At 40.6% G+C, this 21,886-nt stretch overlaps 1 protein-coding gene across 2 annotated transcripts in view; it reads right to left on the reverse strand.

Annotated features, from left to right (window-relative positions):
- LOC110153386 (brain abundant, membrane attached signal protein 1) overlaps positions 1 to 21,886 on the reverse strand; it is an 82,236-nt gene that overhangs the window by 30,417 nt on the left and 29,933 nt on the right. Inside the window, exon 1 of one of the 2 annotated variants that reach the window (XM_055152159.1) lies at positions 13,430 to 13,530. The exons of the other annotated variant lie outside the window; for it this stretch is intronic. Coding sequence (XP_055008134.1) covers positions 13,430 to 13,527 — 98 coding nt within the window. The 5' untranslated portion in view covers positions 13,528 to 13,530. Of the gene's footprint in view, positions 1 to 13,429; positions 13,531 to 21,886 lie in introns of those variants that run through there. 2 annotated transcript variants of the gene reach the window in all.

The following is a 21,886-nucleotide window of genomic DNA, read 5'->3' on the forward strand; positions in this document are numbered from 1 at the left end:
ACAGAATATAACGACTACTACAAAAATGTCCCTTACACAATTGAAAATATGAAAAATGTTATGATTTAATTGTTTTCATTTTTGTGTAAAGTTTGCTAGAACAGAATCATGAAATTAAGGTCACGCTTAAAAAAAAAAACAACTCATTTTGCATGTTACTGTGTGTAGAATCCCTCAGTCATCCAGGTGGAATCCAAGGCAAAGGAGAAATTCAACTTGATAAATGTTTATTTAGGTCAGACATGTCAAACTCAGGCCCGGGGGCCAAATTTGGCCCGTGATATAATTATATTTGGCCTGCGAGATCATATCATATAGATCATATCTTGTAGAGCTTCATGCTGGCTACAGATAGACTACAGAGACATTATTGATGTAAAATGTTGTTATCATTTTATATTCTGCTTGTTCTAGATTCAATGTTTAAGCAAAACTATTATTAAACATTTATTTTAATAAGAAAAGGTTTAACATTACAGAAGAGAAGAAGAGAAGAGAAAACATGCAGAAGAGAAAGAAGAGAAAACATGCAGATTGTTGCTGAAATGTTTCAATAAATATTTAGCTTGGCCCACGACTTAGTCCCAGTTTTTCATTTTGGCCTCTGTGAATTTCAGTTTGATGCTCCTGATTTAGGTCAAATATGTTTCACAGGCAGGAAAAGGTTTTGCTGCTCATCCAAGCTGCTTCTTGACCAGAACTAAAGAAGCAGTTTGGATGAGCTGCGAAACATTTTCAACCTAAATAAACAATAAACGTTTGTCCATTTGACAAATTCTAGTTTGCCTTTGTATGTTAATGATCCTATATTATGCAAAACTGACTCTTGTGAGCTTCAAGTTTTTTATTTTTACGACGGCATGGTGGCTCAATGGCTAGTACTCATGCCTCACAGCAAGAAGGTTCCGGGTTTGATCCCCGAGTCGCCCGGGCCTTTCTGTGAGGAGTTTGCTCCCCCTGTCTGGACGGGTTTCCTCCAGGTGCTCTGGTTCCCCCATCAACCAAAAACATGCTCCAGGTCTCCAGGAAGAACAGTTGATAGATCAGGTCAGTTAAACAGAATCAATCAATGAACCTGTCCAGGGACGACAGGTGGAAATGAGCTCTGATGCTACAACCTGGTACAGACATCTCTACTGTTAAGGTCCATGTCAAAACTGTGTGCTGTCCCTGTCTCATTAAAATAAATAAATAAATAAGTTATGTTATAATGTTACATCATCAAAAACACTTTTTTGATGTTTTTTCCCTCCACACAAGTAATCTGCATTATTATTCTGTCTACATCTCCAAAGCTCAAAATGCTCTGTTCCACCTTGTGATGTCATATAGTGGTAGTTGACCTCGCGGCGTTAGGATTCGTTCACTCGATGATAGGCAGGTACTTTTTATCATTTAACCAGTCGCTGTTATTTGGTCGTGATGTATGTAATGTGTCACTAACGGGACTAACTGGTATATTAAGCTTTTCCCAAATCCCGTACAAAGAAGGAAAATAACTCAACTCCAGGTCTGTTTGTGATGAGGAAACATTAGAACACAGATCAGAAAACAACGTTATATGGACCCTTTAATGTTAGAACACTGACTTGTGTGTTCTTGTGGGAATTATACCACCAACACAGGTTGGTGGTATAATTCACACTGAACGTTCACCATATTCACAACATACTAGAATCCATAGAGGTTCAAACTGAGCTGGACAGGTCAGGTCAGACTGAAAATCACACACTAATCAATACTAAAACTAGTATCGAAACTGGATACTCACTTGAGCAGGTATTGATACTACAAAAGTCACATTCAAAGGAACGTCTCCTGAATATTTTCAGAATGATCTTGTGCTGTGTCAGAAAAAAAACACAGGCTACGTTCAAACTGCAGGGCTTAATGCTCAATTTGGATTTTCTTGTGAAATCCGATGTTTTTGCGAGGTCGTTCACATTTCCAATTAAATGCGACTTGTATGTGACTCCAGTGTGAACATTAAACGCATGAGGCGTTCCCAGGCCAGCCCAGAGACATAGTCCCTCCAGCGTGTCCTGGGTCTTCCCCGGGGCCTCCTCCTGGTGGGACATGCCTGGAACACCTCCCGAGGGAGGCGCCCAGGAGGCATCCGGAACAGATGCCCGAGCCACCTCAACTGACTCCTCTCGCCGTGGAGGAGCAGCGGCTCTACTCCGAGCTCCTCCCGTGTGACTGAGCTCCTCACCCTATCTCTAAGGGAGCGACCAGACACCCTGCGGAGGAAACTCATTTCGAGTGCTTGTATCGGCGATCTCGTCTTTTCAGTCATTACCCAGAGCTCATGACCATAGGTGAGAGTAGGAACGAAGACTGACCAGTAAATCGAGAGCTTCACCTTTCGCCTCAGCTCCCTCCGATACAGCGACCGCATCACTGCAGACGGCAAAAAAATCTGATTTGAGTCACTTCAGTCTGCAGTCTGAACGCAGCCATAGTGTCTCTTTTATGCCAGAAAGATTTGAGCATGTTTTCTCAGACTTTGTTAGCAGACGTAGCAGATCTTTTTAAGTCCAAATGTAAACAAAACAAAAGAAATGAGAATCAATATGCACAGGATTTTCACTTTGCATTTTTACAGCCCTCTGAGAAGCTGGGACTTCATTTGAGGCCATAATGTGCTGATGTTTGGCAGGGGGCCAGTCCTGGAGGAGCGACGACAGAGAGGCCGGTCTGTCTCTGAGCCAGCGCCACAAACACACAAACACACTGGGACGCGGGGGAGGACGAGGTGAGACGCCCTCCCGGTCCTGCATCAACAGGACACGCAGACACATGCAAGGGCCACAAGGTCAGATCATTAACAAGATGGAACAGACTACAGGTCAGAGGATGCGCCACTTACATTTAACTAGAGGATTGTGTGCTAAAATGAGCCTGTAAATGTGTGAGGTTTAAGACAAGCACGAAAACATACATACACTGCAAAAAAGCTTGGCTAAAATGTAAGATATAAACACTTAAAGGTTGTATAGAGTTGTTTGTTGTTTGTTTACATCCAGTGCACATTCAGAATTACTGTTGAAGTGACCTGTCTAGAAATATTTTAGCGACCGACACGTCTTCAGTTTTTAGACCCTTCGTCTGCTTCAGTCGCGCCATCGCTGGAAGGAATCTCCAAGAATCACCTCAGTTTGTCTTCGCTCCTTTTCCCCTTCTCTTCTTCTTTCAGCGACCTCAAAAACTGACTTTCTTTTACGGCGAACCGGTCGTGGATTCTCGTCCGCCATCGCAACAAACTTCGTGCAAAATGCGAAGAAGCTACAGTTAGAAAAAGCCTCTAAGAACCGCTGCATAAACCACGTAATCCCCGTGCGTAGGGAGTTTGATTGACAACCTAAGAGCCAATAGAAAATGAGGCAGCCTCGTTATCTATTGGCTGATGTTTATCCAGCCTCACTACGTCCACAGTTGATAGATTTTCATTCTTTTTTTTGTTTTTTTGGTCATCATAATTACAAGGCTGCTGCGTCTCTGTAATGGTATTTTAAACTTTCACTGACAATTTTAAACAAAAAAATAATCCTCCATACAACCTTTAAATCTATCAGAAAATGACTTAAAAGTAGTAAAACAATGTGTCCATGCAGGAAGATCATTACTTACTTACTTGACAAGTTCTCTTAAAATAAACAACCTCTAGACTAGAATGAAGCGTCTCTGAACTAGTAAGAAGAGAATAAATCTGAAAGTAAAATGAATAATCTGATTTAAATTTCTTGGCCAAATCAGAGAAATTTGCAGTGTAGTTATAATCTCTGACCCGTGGATCATGATATTAAAATCTGCACTTTTGCACTATAATTTGATTTAATAAAAGAAACAACGGGCAGTGTTGGGGAGTAACAGATTACATGTACCGGCATTACAAATTCTGAGTAACTTTATTCGGTTACAGTTACTGTTTCAATGAGAGGTAATTGGATGACAGTTACTTTGTTGAAATAAATAGATTACATGGTAGTATTTTCCTGTTTTCACATTTTGGTCTATATCCCATTTTTCCAAACAGAACGCGCGCATTTGTGTCTTGGAAATTCTCTTCTCCAGACATGAGATATAAAAAAATAACTAATATAAAATCACCTACAAGTTAAATGTCAAACCGGAGCTATTGGCAATCCTGAAAACAACCTGCATAGGCTCATGAAATCTGTAGTACATTCATGTCGTTTTGAAACGCAAGACAATATCAAGTAATCCAAAGTATTCAGATTACGTTACTCACTTTAAATAATTTAATGGATTAAGTTACAAACTACATTTTGGGGTATGTAATCTGTAATATGTAGGGGAATACATTTTAAAAGTAACACTCCCAACACTGACAACGGGAGAAGACGTCACCTCATCAAACAACAACAACAACAACAAAGAGTCTGCACCTCTGATGGATAGGTGCAGATCACACTAGCAATCTGCAGATTTTTTCATTTGTAACAATTAATAAAATTGTAGAATGAAGTACTGTAAGTGCCAGAGGTGGGACTTGTAAGTTGTGATTTGGACATGAGTCACTATTTTTATAACTTGGGACTCGACTTGGACTTGAGGCCTGGGTCAGTCCACATGAAATCAGCCGCCCTCCCCTATGATCCATCTCAGATTTGGCTGAAAAAATGTCAAAAAAGTTCTAAAATTACCAAATGAAAGAATCTCAAATTTTAGCTCAGTCCCTTGAGTCGTTCCTGAGTTATGGCCCGTTGAAATTTTGAGGCCATGCTCGCTTTTTCAGAAGACTTCATTTATAAACATGTTTGAGAGACCAGAACTTCATAAAAAATAGAACTAGAAGCTGAACATTTGTATTATTGTAGATTCTTGGTCATAGATTCTGAATCTGTTGTCAAATATTGTGTATGTTTATTAATGTGGGTGCTGTGGTCCCCCAAAATCTCACATTTGGTTGCCGCTCAATTTTTTTTTTTTTCAGTTTTTGAGGCCCAAGATCTATTTACTCCAAGCAGATATTTACAAACTAACTGTTGAACCTGAATATTTGAGAGATCGACCATTTCTGACAACAATCTCACACTTTTCTGAGCTTTCATGTGGACGGTGTAGAGTCACAGACCAAATGTGACCTTTTTGGCCCCTTCTTTGGAGCCTCGGTTCCACATGTGGGCACAGTTATTTAAAGTAATAAAAACATCTATTAACTTCCTTCATTTCAATTTAAAAAAAATTAGCTCTCATGGGTCATTTTTGGTGGAGTTTAGGTACTTTTCCACCTGATAGAAACATTCAGTTATCTTTAAAAGTCTTAAACACTAGTTGCTTGTTATAATAGGAGAGATTCCTTGAAAATGTCTGATTTCATATGGACTGACCTCCCTGTGACTTGAGAAGACTTGAGAAGCACTTTTAAATCTAAATCCTTTCTATTCTGACCATAATGATTCACACTAAGATCTTGTCAAGACATTTAAAAAAGAGAAAATAACTAAATTAATTTCTACAACTCTTATATACTCTGTAAATATGTGAAGAATCCCTCAGTCGTCCAGGGAGAATGACCAAAAAAAAGAGAATAAAAATTCATCAACTCTGGACGTGGTGGGGCTAAACATTTGCCAATAGATAACGACACTGCCTCGTTATCTGTTAGCTGACAGGCTGTCAATCAAACTCCCTACGTTTCTAGCGTAACTGACTTGCCTGCGCGCCGCCGGTACGTGGTTTACGTACGACTGTCACGCAGTCCACAGACGCAAGCCGCACAGACGCTGTTTACTCCACCAACGCAACAGTTCTTAGCGGCTTTTTTGATCTATATCTTCCTCGCAGTTCGCACAAAGTTTGTTGCAATGGCGACAAGAATCCAGGAGCAGTTAGCCGCAAAAGAAAGTCCGTTTTTGAGATTGCTGAAAGAAGAAGACAAGGGGAAAAGCAGCGAAGCCAAATTAAGGTGATTCTTGAAGATTCATTCCAGCGATGGCGCGACTGAAGCAGACGCAGGGTCTAAAGACTGACGCATTGGTCGCCAAATTACTCCTGGACAGGAAACGTCTGCTTATTATGAAAACGTACTTTATTTCCAAGAGCTAGTCAAACGTTTTTCAGGACACGAAAGCGATATCCTATGTCTGAAAACATAATTTTCAAGGCAAAGAAAGAGTCCGCTTGCTGCTGCATGTTGGAGCTAGTTCATTCGCACGGAATCTCCGCGCAACCTTCTCTGCTCCCCTTTCCTGCTCCTCTCCCCGCTGCCCGATCCGCTCTTCCCCCTGCTCCTCACTTCTCCGGGCACGGAATCTCCGCGCACCGCTCCCCTCTCCTCTCTCCTCTCCCTGCTCCCTGCTCCGCTCTTCTCCCTGCTCCTCACTTCTCGTCCGCGCACGAAATGTCCGCACACCCGCTCCCCCCGCTCCTCACTTCTCCGTCTTGCCTAACCAACACTGTAGTTAGTTGTTTACAAGTCATGTGCAGCGCACCGGCTGTAAACAAACCTGTTTCTGGCGTAAGGAGGAGGAGGGAGGAGGCATTTCTACGTAGGAGCTGTAGGGGAGGGGGGGTGGTTTCACGCATGCGCAACATTTGAAAAAGGACAAACAGTCGCTGGATTTCTCGTTCCTTGGAAAATCCTCTATACAACCTTTAAAAGCCACAGGACGCTCATTTGAGGACAGCGAGGTACAGATTTTAGCCAGAGAAAAGAATTGGTTTGAGAGGGGACACCATGTATCTCCTGTTTAAAACTCCATCCTCAAACCGAAATCAAAACAAACAAGAGAACAACAGGTGTAGTCAGGTCAGGTCCAGAGGTGTGGAAGCTCCATTATGGCCCTGATTTGTTCTGCTAATTAGACCCCACACCCTGTACAGGTCTATAGGGCGAACTAACAAACAAAACCTGTAAACAAGTGTGTGTGTTCGTTTCAGTGTAGTTAGTTCCTCCCTGCAGATATAAGGAAGTGTCCACCAGTGTCTGACCAGAACTAAAGAAGCAGCTTGGATGAGCTGTGAAACATCTTCAACCAAACTAACTTTTGTCCAGTCGACAAACTGAATTTTCTCCTCATACTCTATAAATACTCATATATAATAAATATACCATGACTTTTTAAGTACAATTTATCTTAAAATTCATATAAATTCCAAAATTTTAAAGACTTGAAATGAGTTGAAGCTCAAAGCAGACGACTTGGACTTGACTTGGACTTATGGGCCAGTGACTCGAGGCTCGACTTGGACTTGTCTGTATTTGACTTGGGATTTGACTCGGACTTGAGGTCAAAAACTTGAGACTTGCAAAACAACGACTCGGTCTTATCTGTGGTAAGTTCAGAGCAGAGGTCGTGTGCTGGTGTGCAATATGTTATTGTGAAACCAATCGCTCTAAACACAACTTCTGGTTTTGCATAATAGTGAAATAATACTTCATCATAATAATAATAGGCGAGATACTGGATACTTGAAATTTGCATATCTCCGAAACAACTGTAATACTTCCTTCATCCATTCCTCCCTCAGGTTAAACTTAAAGTGTGTGAGTCGGTGCTGAATGGCAAACACAGAGAATGAGTCTTCACTTGGGGCTGGTCTGACTCACACTGGCGTAAAAACATCAGGAGGAGCAGGAATCCTCAAACACAAACATGAATGAACCGTGTCAGACCTGACTCACTCCTCTGGCTCCACTACTCCTGCTGCTGCTTCTGCTTCTGCCACTGGGAACGCTCCATTCAACAATCTCTACACGCACCCAGGCAGATGGAAAAAACTAGTTCTATTTTTTTTTTTTTTTTTTTTGAAAGATGACATTTTCTGCTTTTGTCTGCTGTAGAGTTCTAACCTATGACACCTGCGGATCATTAAAGATTCACTGCGTAACATTTCTAGAGAAGAGTTTAGAATGTTTCACAGTATAGATTCAACTATCATGAGGGACACAAGCAGGGACACGATTCAGATCTGTGGAGAGTCGCTCCTATTCACAGAAAGAACGATTTTGAGCAACAGAAACACCCGTAATGAACAAATGTTTAATGTCCTTGGAATACCATGGAACATTCCAGAAAAAGCAATGATCTATCCATGGAGACAACAAGAAAAGTTGTTCAGTGCACCTTTAAGTTACAATTTTTGGACTTTTTAGATGCAATATTGATCTAAGACAACAGAAAAAGCCAGTGTTACTCTATTTCTGATCTATAAAGTTATAAAGTTGTTTTCTCGTCACAAACAGACCTGGAGTTGTGTTTTGTTTCATTCACACTTGTTTAACACACAAACCGGCATATTTCTTCTCACAAACACTCTCATAAGGTAATACAGGAAGTGCTCCACTTTTTAAACTCCATCACTAAAATAATTTGATGAATTTAAGCCTTTGAATGACCAGTCTCTACAGAACTAGGTAGAAGGTAAAAAAAAAAAAAGCTGACTTTTTGATGACTGAACAGAGCTTTTTGAGCACTGTGTAACTTTTCTGGTTGAGGGTCCATCACCTTGTCTCCATGTGGATGTGCCTAGAATGTTCCACAGTGGGGTCACAAACCTAAAAATCTCCATGGAGACGTTCAAGCCAAATTACACGTGAGATTTGTGGATTCAAGATGTTTTTGATAAATAACACCTGTAGTTGAATAAATGCAAAACAGATTAGTTTAAAGGACCCATCTGATGCAAAATAACTCTTTTCACGATGTATCTTCTGCACATAAACAAGCACAATTTGGGTTTTGGAACATCCATTACACAATAGTTCTGAAATCTGACAGACCAGGAACTATGAAAGGCCGACTATTGCTCCTCCCCCCGCCCGTCCTGAGAAAGCACAGGCTCCGCCCTCTAAACGTGACGTAGGCGACGAGTGAGCCGCCCTTCCTCCGCCATCTCAGGGAGGGAGGGGGAGACAGACGTGCACCCTGATAGTGGCAGGAATAAACTTTTATTCATCGTGGAGATACAGCGCATGATGTGTTGGACCCGGAATCGGACGAGGACTTTGAGGAGCACGAAGCTCAAGCACCGCGTCCACATCAACTGAACATTACTGATTGGTAAAGTTTTAATAAACACTAGTAGATCAACTTATTCTATTGTGTTCACTGCAGTAGAACAATGAGCTTATGCTGTCGCTTTTATTTAGGTGTTCATGTGGGAATTGTCAGACGATGCCCACAGAAACAGCGAGCGGGGGAGCGGGCAGGGTGTGAAGCGTTTTCTGCTACGTCAAACGCGTCATAGGTGTATCTGCCGCGTCATCATTGTAGCAGCATTGGTTTGTTGCCACGTGGGAGGGTGGCAAAAATATTCTGCAATTTCTTAAAAAAAATGTAGAATTAATCTAAAAAAACACTTTGGTGACATATACAAGGCCCACACATCACTCTTAGAAGGTAGAATGCTCTGAAAAGTTGATTTTGCCTCAGATGGACCCTTTAATACCAAACTGTTAAACTCCAGTTAACTCTCCAGAAAAGTTACACAGTGCACCTTTAATCTCGCAGCCCTACAATCGAATTACGATCAATCCAGTCTAACTTCTGAAAGGGAAAAATCTGTTTCTTTTTGACATCAGGAGAATTCAATTGACATTCTCCACAGTGAAGAGGCAGAGAAATGGAAAAATCCCTGTGAGACCTGAGCTCGGGATGAAACGGAAAAGGCCAGTGGGGTTTACGATGTTCAAGAGAGCGAGAGAGACTTCAAACAAGATGGAGGATTTCATGTCACTTTGTAGAAAGAGGAGGGCGATCAAACAGCGAGGGCTACGGGTTCGTTTTGTATCGATTTGTCCGAATGGCTGATTAGAAATGTAAAAAGAACATTTCACAGAATTGTACTAATATATTATACTAATATTGTAGAGGGGATGTTGATGGTGCTACACAAAAGCCCAGTCTGATGACACTCGTCAGGTCTGCATGTGCTACTGAACACAAAAACATGTCAAGAAGTGTCTTACCTCTAGACACACACAAACTACCACATTTTCATTTAAATCATTTAAAGTTCATTTAATAATGCATTTGTCTCACACAGAGTTTTTCACATGTTCACTTTTCAGTTTCTTGCATTATTCCTATGTGGGGATGATCAAATCAGAAAGATGTATGTGTATGTGCAGTGTTGGGAAGGTGACTTTTAAAATGTATTCCCCTACAGATTACAGATTACATACCCCAAAATGTAGTTTGTAACAGAATCCATTAAATTACTGAAACTGAGTAATGTAATCTGAATACTTTGGATTACTTGATTTACTGTAGAGAAGCAAAGACGAGGAAATCGTAACATAAGATGTTTTATCTAAAAGTCAATAAAAAGCCCAGACTTTACTTAACCAAATTAAAAATATTATTGATAGAAGAGGAAAAGACACTGTTGGCACAGCATGGTTTAGTCCCAGTTTAGTCCTGGTTTTAGACCTGGTTTAGATCTGGTTTAGACCTGGTATAGTGTCCGGCAATGAGAGGAATTACCAAAAAAAAAAAGAGGACTATAGCCCAAAATGTGAAAACAGGAAAATACCACAGTGTAATCCATTCATTTCAACAAAGTAACTGTAATCCAATTACCACTCATTCAAACAGTAACTGTAACTGAATACAGTTACTCATAATTTGTACTCTGATTACGTAACTCCAGTACATGTAATTTGTTACTCCCCAACACTGTGTATGTGTATCTTAAAATCATGTATCGTATAGTGTGAATGTTGTGTGTGTGTGTTGTGTCAAAGTGTGTGTGCGGTGTGAATGTTGTTGTGTGTGTACTGTGTTTGTTTCTTGTTCTGTTTAGATTTGTTCTTTCTTTTCTGTAAAAGCCATTTTTTGTTTGTGTATTTGGGACGCCCTTTCAAACAACATGTTACATCTCAGGCAACTTAAAACTCATTCATTCAGTATATATATTATATATATATATTATATATATATATATATATATATATATATATATATATATATATATGTAAATGGACACAGCTAATGCACTAGCTGCAAGTGAGCACGGGGGAGCTTCCGGCTCCATCGACTCCTACAGGCTCTATTCACGCTTACGTCACAAATCAGGATGACTTTTAGAAAGATGTGATTACAACTTCCCAGGCCCAGTTTTCTTCATTTCCAGCCCTGTTTACACTAAAACGAATCTGCGTATCAGCGTATCGGAAACAATCTGCGTCCAGACACGTTGTTTCTGTACCCGCAATCTGTCCACACAGTAAGACAAAATCACCTGAAACACTGGTCACGTGAGCGGTAAAAACGAAGTCTGAAGTTCCAGCAGCTTATTTTGAGCCGAGGAGATGGCAAGTGTAAAAACAGTCTTTATTGTGGACCGACGACGAGGTTTAGTTGTTACCTAGAGTAATACTGAATTTTAGGATAAGCATGGCGGCTCAGAGTGTGAACTGACTCGTTTCTGTTTCCACAAGTCTTCCCTATCCACACAGCTTTGAGCATATTTGTTTACATTTTACAGAAACAAAACGTAAAACGACATGGCTCATTTGCATAAACTAAACGCCCAAAAAACAGCTCACCATTGTGCGCTGATGTGGTTCAGCTTCTGTCGGAATAAAGCAGTGATTCTTAACCATAGGGCCAGGGCCGAAAGTAGGAATGGTACCACCTCCTTGGTGGCCCCACAATCAGTACCATATAATACATTTAATATGAGATAGGGCCCCAGGTTAGTTTGTTCAGAAAAAGCTGGGCCCCAAGATTGAAAAGGTTAAGAACCCCTGGACTAAAGGACACGACTCAGTGGAATCTGAGTGTTCTTTCTGTGACAGAGGGGTGTTCTGCTGATGGTGAGTCTGTTCTGTGTTTCTATTGTGTTGGAGATTCATGCTAAACTTTTCAAAGATTATACATTACGATCATACGCATTGACAGTTTATATGAATGGACATATATTCTAGTCTCTTAGTGTTTTGGCGGTGAATTACTTCGTGGTGCACAGACCTACATCAGTGTATCAGTGTTTTCAGGCGTCCACACAGTGCCAGATCACATCTGTACTCAAATTAATTTGTTGGAGCTGGAGGCACCAGATCGTTCCATCTCTGGAGCCTTTTTCAGTCAGATTAGTGTGGATGAACACTGCACGCACAACGAAAACAACTCAAATACAAACTAGTGTGGGTGGGGCCTCCATGTCATTATAGTTTTCCGTTATGTTCAGCTAATCATCAATTCTAACCATACCTCAGTTTTACCTCATGTGGTTTGGAAGGGGCCCTGCCTTCAACAACCTCGCTCCTGATTGGCTCTTTGGTTGCTATGATACTCGCAGTCAGAAGTCCAAACATGGAACTCGGCTGCAAATTTGCCCCAATAACCGCTCGTCTCAAAGAGCTTCATCTGACCGGAGCCGAACGCTGTGGGCGACGCCACATTCACTGAGTCCTCGTCTTTACACAGTCTATAGGGCAGACTGAATCTGATCATATAACCAAAAAATAACTCAAAATGTCCTAGTAATAATGATAAATATTGAGCCCAGCTTCCATATACCGAAGTAGCACGGTTGGAGCAGGAGTTGCAATTGTAAATAATACAGTTGAGAAGAGAGGAAGTGCAGTGTAAGAGCGTTCAGGGGGATCTGAGCAGAAATAATTAGAGCTCAAACAGAAGTCCACAGAGATCAGAATCCCCACAGAGCTGCTCCTCTGAGGATCTGACTCCACCACGGGAGACGCCAGAGCAAAGGGCTTTCTCTCACCTATCGTCCACTCTCTAACACTTCTTCTTCAGAATTCTGATTGCTCACGTTTATAAAAATGATAGTATTGATAGCAGATTTTATTATATTGTAGCATTTCCTGGAGGGAGAAGCACTGCTCTGTCAAGATGGCATCCACGCAAGGCTATTACAACTTTTTTTAAACATTTTTTTTTATTATCAGGTTTCAAAATGAATGCAGTGAGAAGTCTGAACCCCTGGGTACAAATTATGGTTGTCGAAAGTATCGGAAATCAGATACTAATCAATGCTAAAACTGGTAAAACTGGACAGAAATGAACCTTTCCTGATGAGCTTTTTAACGATCGCTATATCAGAACAAGTATAAGAGCACATCGACTAGTATACACCCATGGACCGCTGCGGAACCTACCAATGTTTCCTTTTTGGTCCTTCCTGTGGATCAATCCTGCCCATCACCTTCACCTTTCACTATTTTTCAATTCCGTTGGGAAGAGAAACAGTTTGAAAAGAGGATTGCAGTCACACACATCTGATTCCCTTTTGCAGTTATGGAGCTTGCAGACAAATTTCTCAAGCTGTTTTCTGCCGTTAGGATCCAACAACCACACAATTACAATGTCCGAATCCCAAAACTAAAATATGACAATATCAGAACCAGAAACAAAAGCGATATGGTTCAAAAGACTTGAAAAGATCGACTTTGTCAATAGACACATCCCACTGGGAAATCAAACATGCTCACTTTTTCGGAGGATCCTTCCCAGTATGCACTGCACGATGACTGGAGGGCTGAAATTTGGCATGCATGTATTCCTTAGTATCAAAGTGGAGTTTAAGCATGGTGATAACATTAATACAAATGTGACGAGCCAGATGAGAGCGCAAGTTCCTCTTTACACTTCAGACACCCACACACCCCACACACACCACACACACACCCACACACACACACACAGGTCTTTGGTTAATGGACTTAAGAGGAAGTACAGTTTAAAGTCGTGACTCACACATCACCACCACAGTCTGGACTCAACATCACACATAGATTCACTGAGTTATGTTTTATGGGGCAGTGTGACCTTATTTGGTTTGAGTTTTATGATGTTTTGAATGGATGAATGAACGTTCCTGCACTCTGAGCCCCTCACACGTAACTCCACTGTGTTTTTTACAAGGCCAAAGGGAAATAAACTGAGCTCAAAATACACAATCTTCAAACAAGTTTTAGTAAGACTTAATGACTAAATGTGTATTGAAAATGGATACTCAATTAACAAGTATTGATACTGAAAAAAACTAAACATTAATATAAACCAAATGTGAGGTTTTAAGAACAATTTTAGAGTGATCTTGAACTTTGAAAATGACATTCTACTGCGTGTTTTTTCCATCATTGTAATATCATAATTGGTGTTCAGTACATAGAAGTGGACTAAGCGAGTGTGACGTCACCCTCAGACTTCGCTTCCAACCAAATGAAGCTCATCAACGGCAGCAGTTATAGCGGGTAATCTGCAACCAGGGACCATATCTGGAGCGCGAAACCAAAGAGCCAATCAGGAGCGAGGATATTGAAGGTAATGTTCATGTTTGTGCCTCTGGTTTGGATTTGGAAGTGGGCGGGTAATTGGCAACGGTAGTGGAAAAACAGGCACTAGATTGGTCTGTTATTAATGTTCAGATCTGAATTTAGTGACAGAAAAAAAAAAGAGTAGAAAATGAAGAGTGTCACTGCAGCAGTTACAGAGAGAGGAAGTCAATTTGAACCAGAGCTTAAAGGTGCACTGTGTAACTTTTTGTCACCTGCTTGTCTCTATTGAGATATCACTGCTCTGCCTGGAATGTTCCACAGTTGCCACGTTTACATGAGATCTTTAATAAAAAAAAAAAAAATCTGAATAAAAAAAATCATTCCACTTAAAAAAGACCATGCAAACACTTAATTCCTAACGATTATTTGGAATTAAACTTATTCAGAATTAAAATTAAATCTGAATTAAGTGGATGGTTTATTCCGATTTTAAAGCCAAATTTATTTATTCTGCATTTATTTCACAAAAAAATAATTCTGGTCGTCCAGCACATGAGCGTTGGATCACCCTTCTGACGCCATGACGCTCTACAAGATGGTGAAAAAAGTTTGGATCATGTTTGTGTCAGGGTCAGCCTGCTGTACCTCTGTTCCCTGGTGCCTATGTAATTGCAAAAACTGGGCGACAGTGGTGGACTCGTGCGGGGTGCTCTGGTCCTCCGTGAGCGCTATTCCCCTGCTCATTCAAACCAGAGCGGTACTGGGCAATATAGGTATGCATCCTTGTTTTCATCCTTGCATGATTGTGTGTTTTCTTCTGGTCGAGGTAAATAAGTTGGTGTCCCTGTCCAATCAGAACCCTTCCCTACCCCCAGATGCCGAGTGGAATTAAATAACGACGATTTAACGTGTTTCCCATGTAAACCTTAATTAGGAATTATTATTTCCATGTAAACTCAAAGGAGAATAATTTCATTCCGAACTATTTAATTTGGAATCATTCATTTGGAATTAAAAAAACATCATGTAAATGTGGCCAGTATGAAACATCTCTAGCTTACATTTATTCAATTCCAGGTGCTTTTATAGTTCAAAAATACTTACACATTACATTTTCAAGTGTCAAATTAACATTTAAAGAGTAAAGTTTTACTCTATTTCCGAGTGTATATGGGTCCTTATCTGTACAGAGACAGATTTCCTCTAGCTTCAAGGTAAAAATATTCAGTGTCAAATTTACACTTATAGAGTAAGCTGTTGACACTGTGTAGTGTTTACCAAATTTTACTCTAGCTGCTTATGTACTTTACACAGAGTGAAAAGTACTAAGTAAATGAGTGTTCACTTTCTACTCTGTTGTGTTGCTAATAATGACACTTATTAGCGTGATTTTATTAACACATTTAACACTACAATGGAGTAAAAGTTACTCATTTATCTCTGCCTGGAATGTTCCACAGTGTGACATTAAACAGATCTACATTTATTCAGTTACAGGTGGTTTTATAGCTCAAAAATACAGAGTAAAACAGGTGTTCTGACTGTGAGCAGGGTCGCCTCTCCACAGATCTGACCTGTTACTTGGTTGGGTTTGGTCTCAGTGAAGATAGAAAGGTTAAATGCCATACTGTGAAACATTTCAGACAAAGAAATAAAATATATTGAGTCTATAATGAAGTATCAACCCTTTTCTTTACTATTGAAATCCAGTTTGAAATTGTCGCATCGGAACAACGCTGAATTGAAATCCAGACGACACGGACAGACTTTTTGGCAAAGAGCTCGGCACTGCAGTTCTGAACAGCACATCTCCCCCGTATCTCTGAGCCGGTGTTTATTGGTGTTGGAGGCAGATGACAGAGCTGCGATGAGAGTGTTTGGGCTGTGGCTCTGATGAGAAGAGGACTGAGGAGAGAGGGCCCAGTGCCAACACAGAGGCATTCACAGAGCTGGCACTGCCCCCTGGCACAGCTCAGGGGGGACGGATGGAGCAGAGGACGAGGTACTGAGGAGAACTGCAGCTAACCTGTCATTTAGAAGTCGACTAGTCAGAGGCAGGGCTGTATTGAAAATCAGCTACTAGGGATGTAACGATATCATGGCATTAAACCTTTCTAGCTTCATGGAGACCAAACTAGACCATGTTACAGGTCAGATCTGTGGAGAGGCGACCCGCCCACAGTCACAATGTCTGTTTTTCTAGGTATTTCTGAGCTATAAAACCACCTGTAATTAAATAAATGCAAGGTAGAGCTGTTTAATGTCACACTGTGGAAGAGCAGAGCAATGACATCTCCATAGAAACAAGCAGGTAACAGACCCCCAACTAAAAAGTTACATAGTGCACCTGACCTTAAGTGTCCAGTGTACGACTATGGTGACAGGGGCATTAGGTGTTAGAATGGACGCTCTTATACATTGTGATTAATGGGCCCGGTCAAGCAGAAGTAAACAGCAAGGCCAAAAATTCAAGTTAATGCATCTGATATAAAAATGTATTGAACAGATACATATGTACTCTAGTTTATGAAACTGTTGACCTTTTATCTGTACCATTTTTGGTTCTAAAGTTCCATACGTTTTAAACAGACCATGTATGAAACATGGAACAAAAATTATTTTCCAAATTTCAAAGACCTGCAAATCATGTAAATAAATGGATGTATTTCATCATATCTTGTGTTATTCCATCTTTGAACTGTTGATGAAGGTACATGATTTTTTTAAATTTTTATTTAAAATGATAAAAATTTGCTTGGAAGGACTGACATATTTTATAGAAATAGTTTCCTTTCATTTTGAAGTAATATTAAAGTATTCAGAAGAAAAAAGCGACAAATGATGTAAAATCCTGCACCTTCTACTTGTTTGAACAATTTTCCCTCCGTTACCATGACCTTTCTTATTAATAAAAAAATCTCATTATTCAAAAAGTAAGAGGTTTTTCAACCTAATCTTGTACCATATGGTAGAAAACTATATGAAGCAAATATTCAAACCAGTTTGTTAAGGATATGGAAGTGAGAACCAAGAGTTATCACTGTTTGGATTTGCCCAAAAAGTGCTGCATATTTCATTCCCTCCGTTACCAACATGAGTTTTTAAATTTTTTGTCAACAACTTGAAAGAATATCACAGGTTTAACTTGACCCTGTTGGAGTGTAACTCTTTCCTACATTCTGATACTTTACTTATTTCAATAGTCCCTCTAGTTTCTGAATAAGAGACATTTGAATGTCAAAAATCTAGGGTCTGTTTATCTCGCTGTCCTAGTACAAATCCCTGTATATAGCGCCCCCTATGGCTGCATACAGATAACGTGCCCTTTTAAGTTTGAACCCTCCAGTCTGCATCAGTATTCAGCCCCTCACAGCTCTGCATTAAATATTCAAATCAACGCTAATTGAAGCCAGACTCACCTTGAACTCTACGACACTCACCTCACCAAGATATCGACAAAACACGTCAAAACGCTCATCAAAACCACTTCACGTATTAATTATGCGGATGCCGTTACTTGTATAATGACTAAAAAGACGCTGCGACAATTTAGTTTTAACAATAAACATGTTTTGATTTCAGTTCTGGTTGGAAAAGAAGAAAATAGACGCCAGATAATGATGCCACTAATTGGTCTATTCATTTAACTGCGCCTATGGAAGCCCTCGTGGGACACATTAAGGGAGAGATAATACCAGTCAATAACCGCAATAAGCTGTGTAACTTTTCCGCCAACTGCTTGTCTCCGTGGTAACTGCTTTGTCTGGAATGTTCGACAGAATGGCATTAAAGGTTCAGCAGCTTATCTCCATGAAGATCGATCGGGTCAGACCGCGCAACAGAAACACCTGTAAATGAAGGTATGGAAATAAGGCCCCATCCACATTAGTACAGGTCGTTTTCGTTGTGGATGCAGTGTTCGATCACACTAATCCGATTGAAAACGGCTCCAGAGACGGAACGATCTTGTGCCTCCAGCTCCCACGAATAAATCTGAGTACAGATCTGATCCAGCATGGTGTGCACGCCTCAAAACACTGATACTCTGATGTAGGAGCTCTAGATGCATCCTTATTGGATCATGTCACTGTACACTGACTTGTACCTTCCTGATTCGCTGGATTCGTGACATCGGTCCATGTGATGAAAACAATGTAAAAACAGTTTAAACAACCCAGAGACAAACTGGAAACAGCAAAGCTAGAACTACTTGCTAGTACATGGTCCACGAAAAGACTGAAATCGGCTGCTGCGACTTAATAGCGTTTCAGGTGGTTTCGCGTTAAAGGGCGAAGTATAGTTTTATAGTTCTGTGTGTACGACCTGCAGATGTATAATCTCTGAAAAGTTTAACATGAACCATCTCCAACACGACAGAAACACAGAACAGACTCACCACCAGCAGAACACCCCTCTGTCACAGAAAGAACACTCATATTCCACTGAGTCATGTCCTTCAGTCCGACAGAAGCTGAAAGAAGTTTTTTTGAGCGCTTAGTTTATGCAAATGAGCCATGTGGTTTTAAGTTTCGTTTCTGTAAAATATAAACAAATATGCTCAAAGCTGTGTGGACAGGGAACACCTGCGGACACAGAAACGACATGTCTGGACGCAAATCATTTCCGATACGGTGATTTGTTCCAGCGTAAACATAACCACAGATACATTTTAATGCCATATTAGTGAACATTTCGGGCATAGCGACAACATCTGACCAGAAAAGTTAAATAGTACATCTTTAAATCCATAAATCACTTTTTATTCGATTGGAAAAAATTATTGTAAAAAGACAATTTTGGTTTTAGAAGCAATGTTAAGGACTCTGCTTCTGTCTGATATGTTGTAAAGTTGTTGAGTTCTTCTCTCAAACAAAAAACACTGTTCCACCTTGTGATGTCATGTGGTCATACAGGAAGTGCTCTAGTGCACTTTAAAACTCCACACACCTTCACCTTCAGAATCATTTCAGCTCTGGAATTAACGGTTACTGAATTAACGGTAACTGAATTAACGGTTAAAAAGCTGTTGAAAACTACCACTTCATGACATCACAAGGTGGAACGGAGTATTTCGACTAATGATAAACATGTGTAAATGAAACAAAACACAAGTCCAGGTCTGTTTTTGAGGAGGTTTAAAGCTCACAAGAGTCCATTCGGTGGGATATAGGTCCTTTAAGTGTAATCTGTTGTAACTGACTAACAGTAAATGAATAAATCCTGACACGTTTCTAGTGCAACATATTCTCCAGTCGTCTTTGAAAGTCCCACGGCGGCCATTTTGGAGTCCTCGGTAAATCTATAAAACAAGCTGTCATCACGAGACGGGGCGAGCGCGGAAGGATCGCTCCTGTCGTTTCAAAACCGTCCTGACGGGAGCGGAAGTGACAGGCGGCTTTGTATCCCGCTCCATCACGGGATACTGCCGATACAACCCCCCCCCTCAACCCACCCCACCTTGCCTGCACCCTCCCCCAAACGCACCCTCTCACCGCACCAGAGGAAGCTCCCGGGCCTGTCAAGAGCACTATCCCTTCAAATCCATCTCTCTGAAAGCCTGACACGCTGTTTCAATGAGGAATAAAACAAATAAAAAAATAAAATACACCTGGGGAAGACATGCAGCCGCTAGACATTTTTCTGGGAGTTAGAATTTACGGTTAAAGGCGCCGTGCCTGATTTTTACTGTCTTAAAGGGCCAGTTTGGAATTTTTCACATAGGGCCTCATTTCCTACTTTGCCAGAGTGTTGGAGACGTGTGGAGACACTTCTTGAAATATTCCATCCAGTCCTTGTATTTGCAGAGGTCACTGGTGCTAGACTAGTGCATGTCAATGGTCATAGTTCTCCTGCCACTAAAAACAGTCTTACCCACTCCACAAAACACCTGAAACAAATCTATTATTACACCAGACTGTCCATGTGAATGTCTGTCAATAGAATAATGTTTGAAATAAAACTAACATTGCATGAATCGTCGCATGTTGAGGGACTATTTTCTCATATATCAGTCCGCCGCTGTCGAGCTTTCTATCAGGAAGTACAACTCACTGCTGCTACTCAAACATAAATCCTTCAAATGTGAGGTTGGTTTTACTACTAAAATTATTCTATCAACACAGACATTCACATGGACAGTCAGATGGGGCAGCGTGAATCCATAGACGTCACTGTCGATTTAGGCTGCGGGAGCTCATTTTGACAGAACACCAGCCCTTTAAGAAGATTCTCATGATAAGGAGCTGTTCGTGGTTCTGAAATGAAACATCGTTAAACAGAATGGAGCCTAGTTGGAGTTCTAATGGACTTGGTCCTGGTCTAGTCCTGGTTTAGTTCCAGATTAGTCCAAAAATCTGTTATTTAAATGTACAAAATTTAAAATTGAAGCAACCTCTTCTAAGGCATTTCTCACAATCATAAATGTACAAAGATGAAGATTCTGTTATTTAATTCAAGAGTAAGTGCAATACACATTAAGTACAATACACATTAAGTACAATACACATTAAGTACAAAGAGTTGTACTTTAGTTACAGTTGTACTTTAATCTCCAATTAAAATGGTAGATCTCCATTTTTACTTTTTTTTTTTTAAACATCCAACAGAAATGTCTTAAAATATACCTGTTAAATGCACTGGCGTTTCTAAATGGCTGCAGTAGTGCTTAATTATCCAGTCCACTAACACGTTTTATGACTAAGACTAATAACATTTCAACAGATTACATTATCATGAAAATATACAAACAGCGTTTTACCTGAATGCTGTGATAATATGACACACCCCTTTGAATAGTTCCAAACATTTTTTCTCATTTGTCTGTATGCAAAGTGCATGTGTGTTTTTACATCATCATTTATTTATATATTATCATTACATTAAGATAATCAGAACAAAAGGGCCTTGTGTTTTCAGCTGTGTTTGACTAATATCCACACTGAAAGCTCTTGTTTGCTGAGCTCATGATCAGAGCACAGCTCTTTGTGACACACGCACACATCATAATGGGATTGGCTCAGAGCAGGTGTACAGAGAGGACATATAGAGATTTGACTGGAGCACGCACCTGAAGGCACTTTCATGGCATCTAATATCACTGAACATCAATTATTAGGGCTGTCAGAAGGACTGAAAAACAAATACTAAATCTAGAATCAAAACTAGATACTCATCTGAGCAGGTATCAATACTAAAAAGTCACATTCGCAGCACAGAATGAACCTGTTCTGAATGTCTTTAGAATGATGTTGAGCTGGATCAGAACAAGTATCAGAGCACAGAGACTAATATACACACATGGACCACGACGGAACCTACTGGACCACTAAGGATTACACATTACTCTGCAACAGGCTGTTACACTTCCTCTAGAGTCCACAAGCAGAACATGTTAGCAACAACACCTCACATCACTGTGAGCACAGGGCCTCCCCAAGGCCCCAAGGCTCAGTCCTCTGCTCTTCACCCTCTGACACATGACTGTACAACAACCTACAGCACCAACCACCTGGTGACGGTCACCAACAACCCAACTCTGATGGGTGTCAGACTCACTACAGGAAAGAGGTCGACCTTCTGACCACAGAGACAACAACCTCCAGCTGAATGTCAGCAAGACTAAAGAGATTGTTGTCAACTTCCAGAGAGGCCACATCCAACACCCCCCAC

The sequence above is a fragment of the Boleophthalmus pectinirostris genome, unplaced genomic scaffold (assembly GCF_026225935.1).
Source record: "Boleophthalmus pectinirostris isolate CB_2022bp ecotype Guang Dong unplaced genomic scaffold, ASM2622593v1 HiC_scaffold_16, whole genome shotgun sequence".
Classification (NCBI taxonomy): Eukaryota; Metazoa; Chordata; class Actinopteri; order Gobiiformes; family Gobiidae; genus Boleophthalmus; species Boleophthalmus pectinirostris.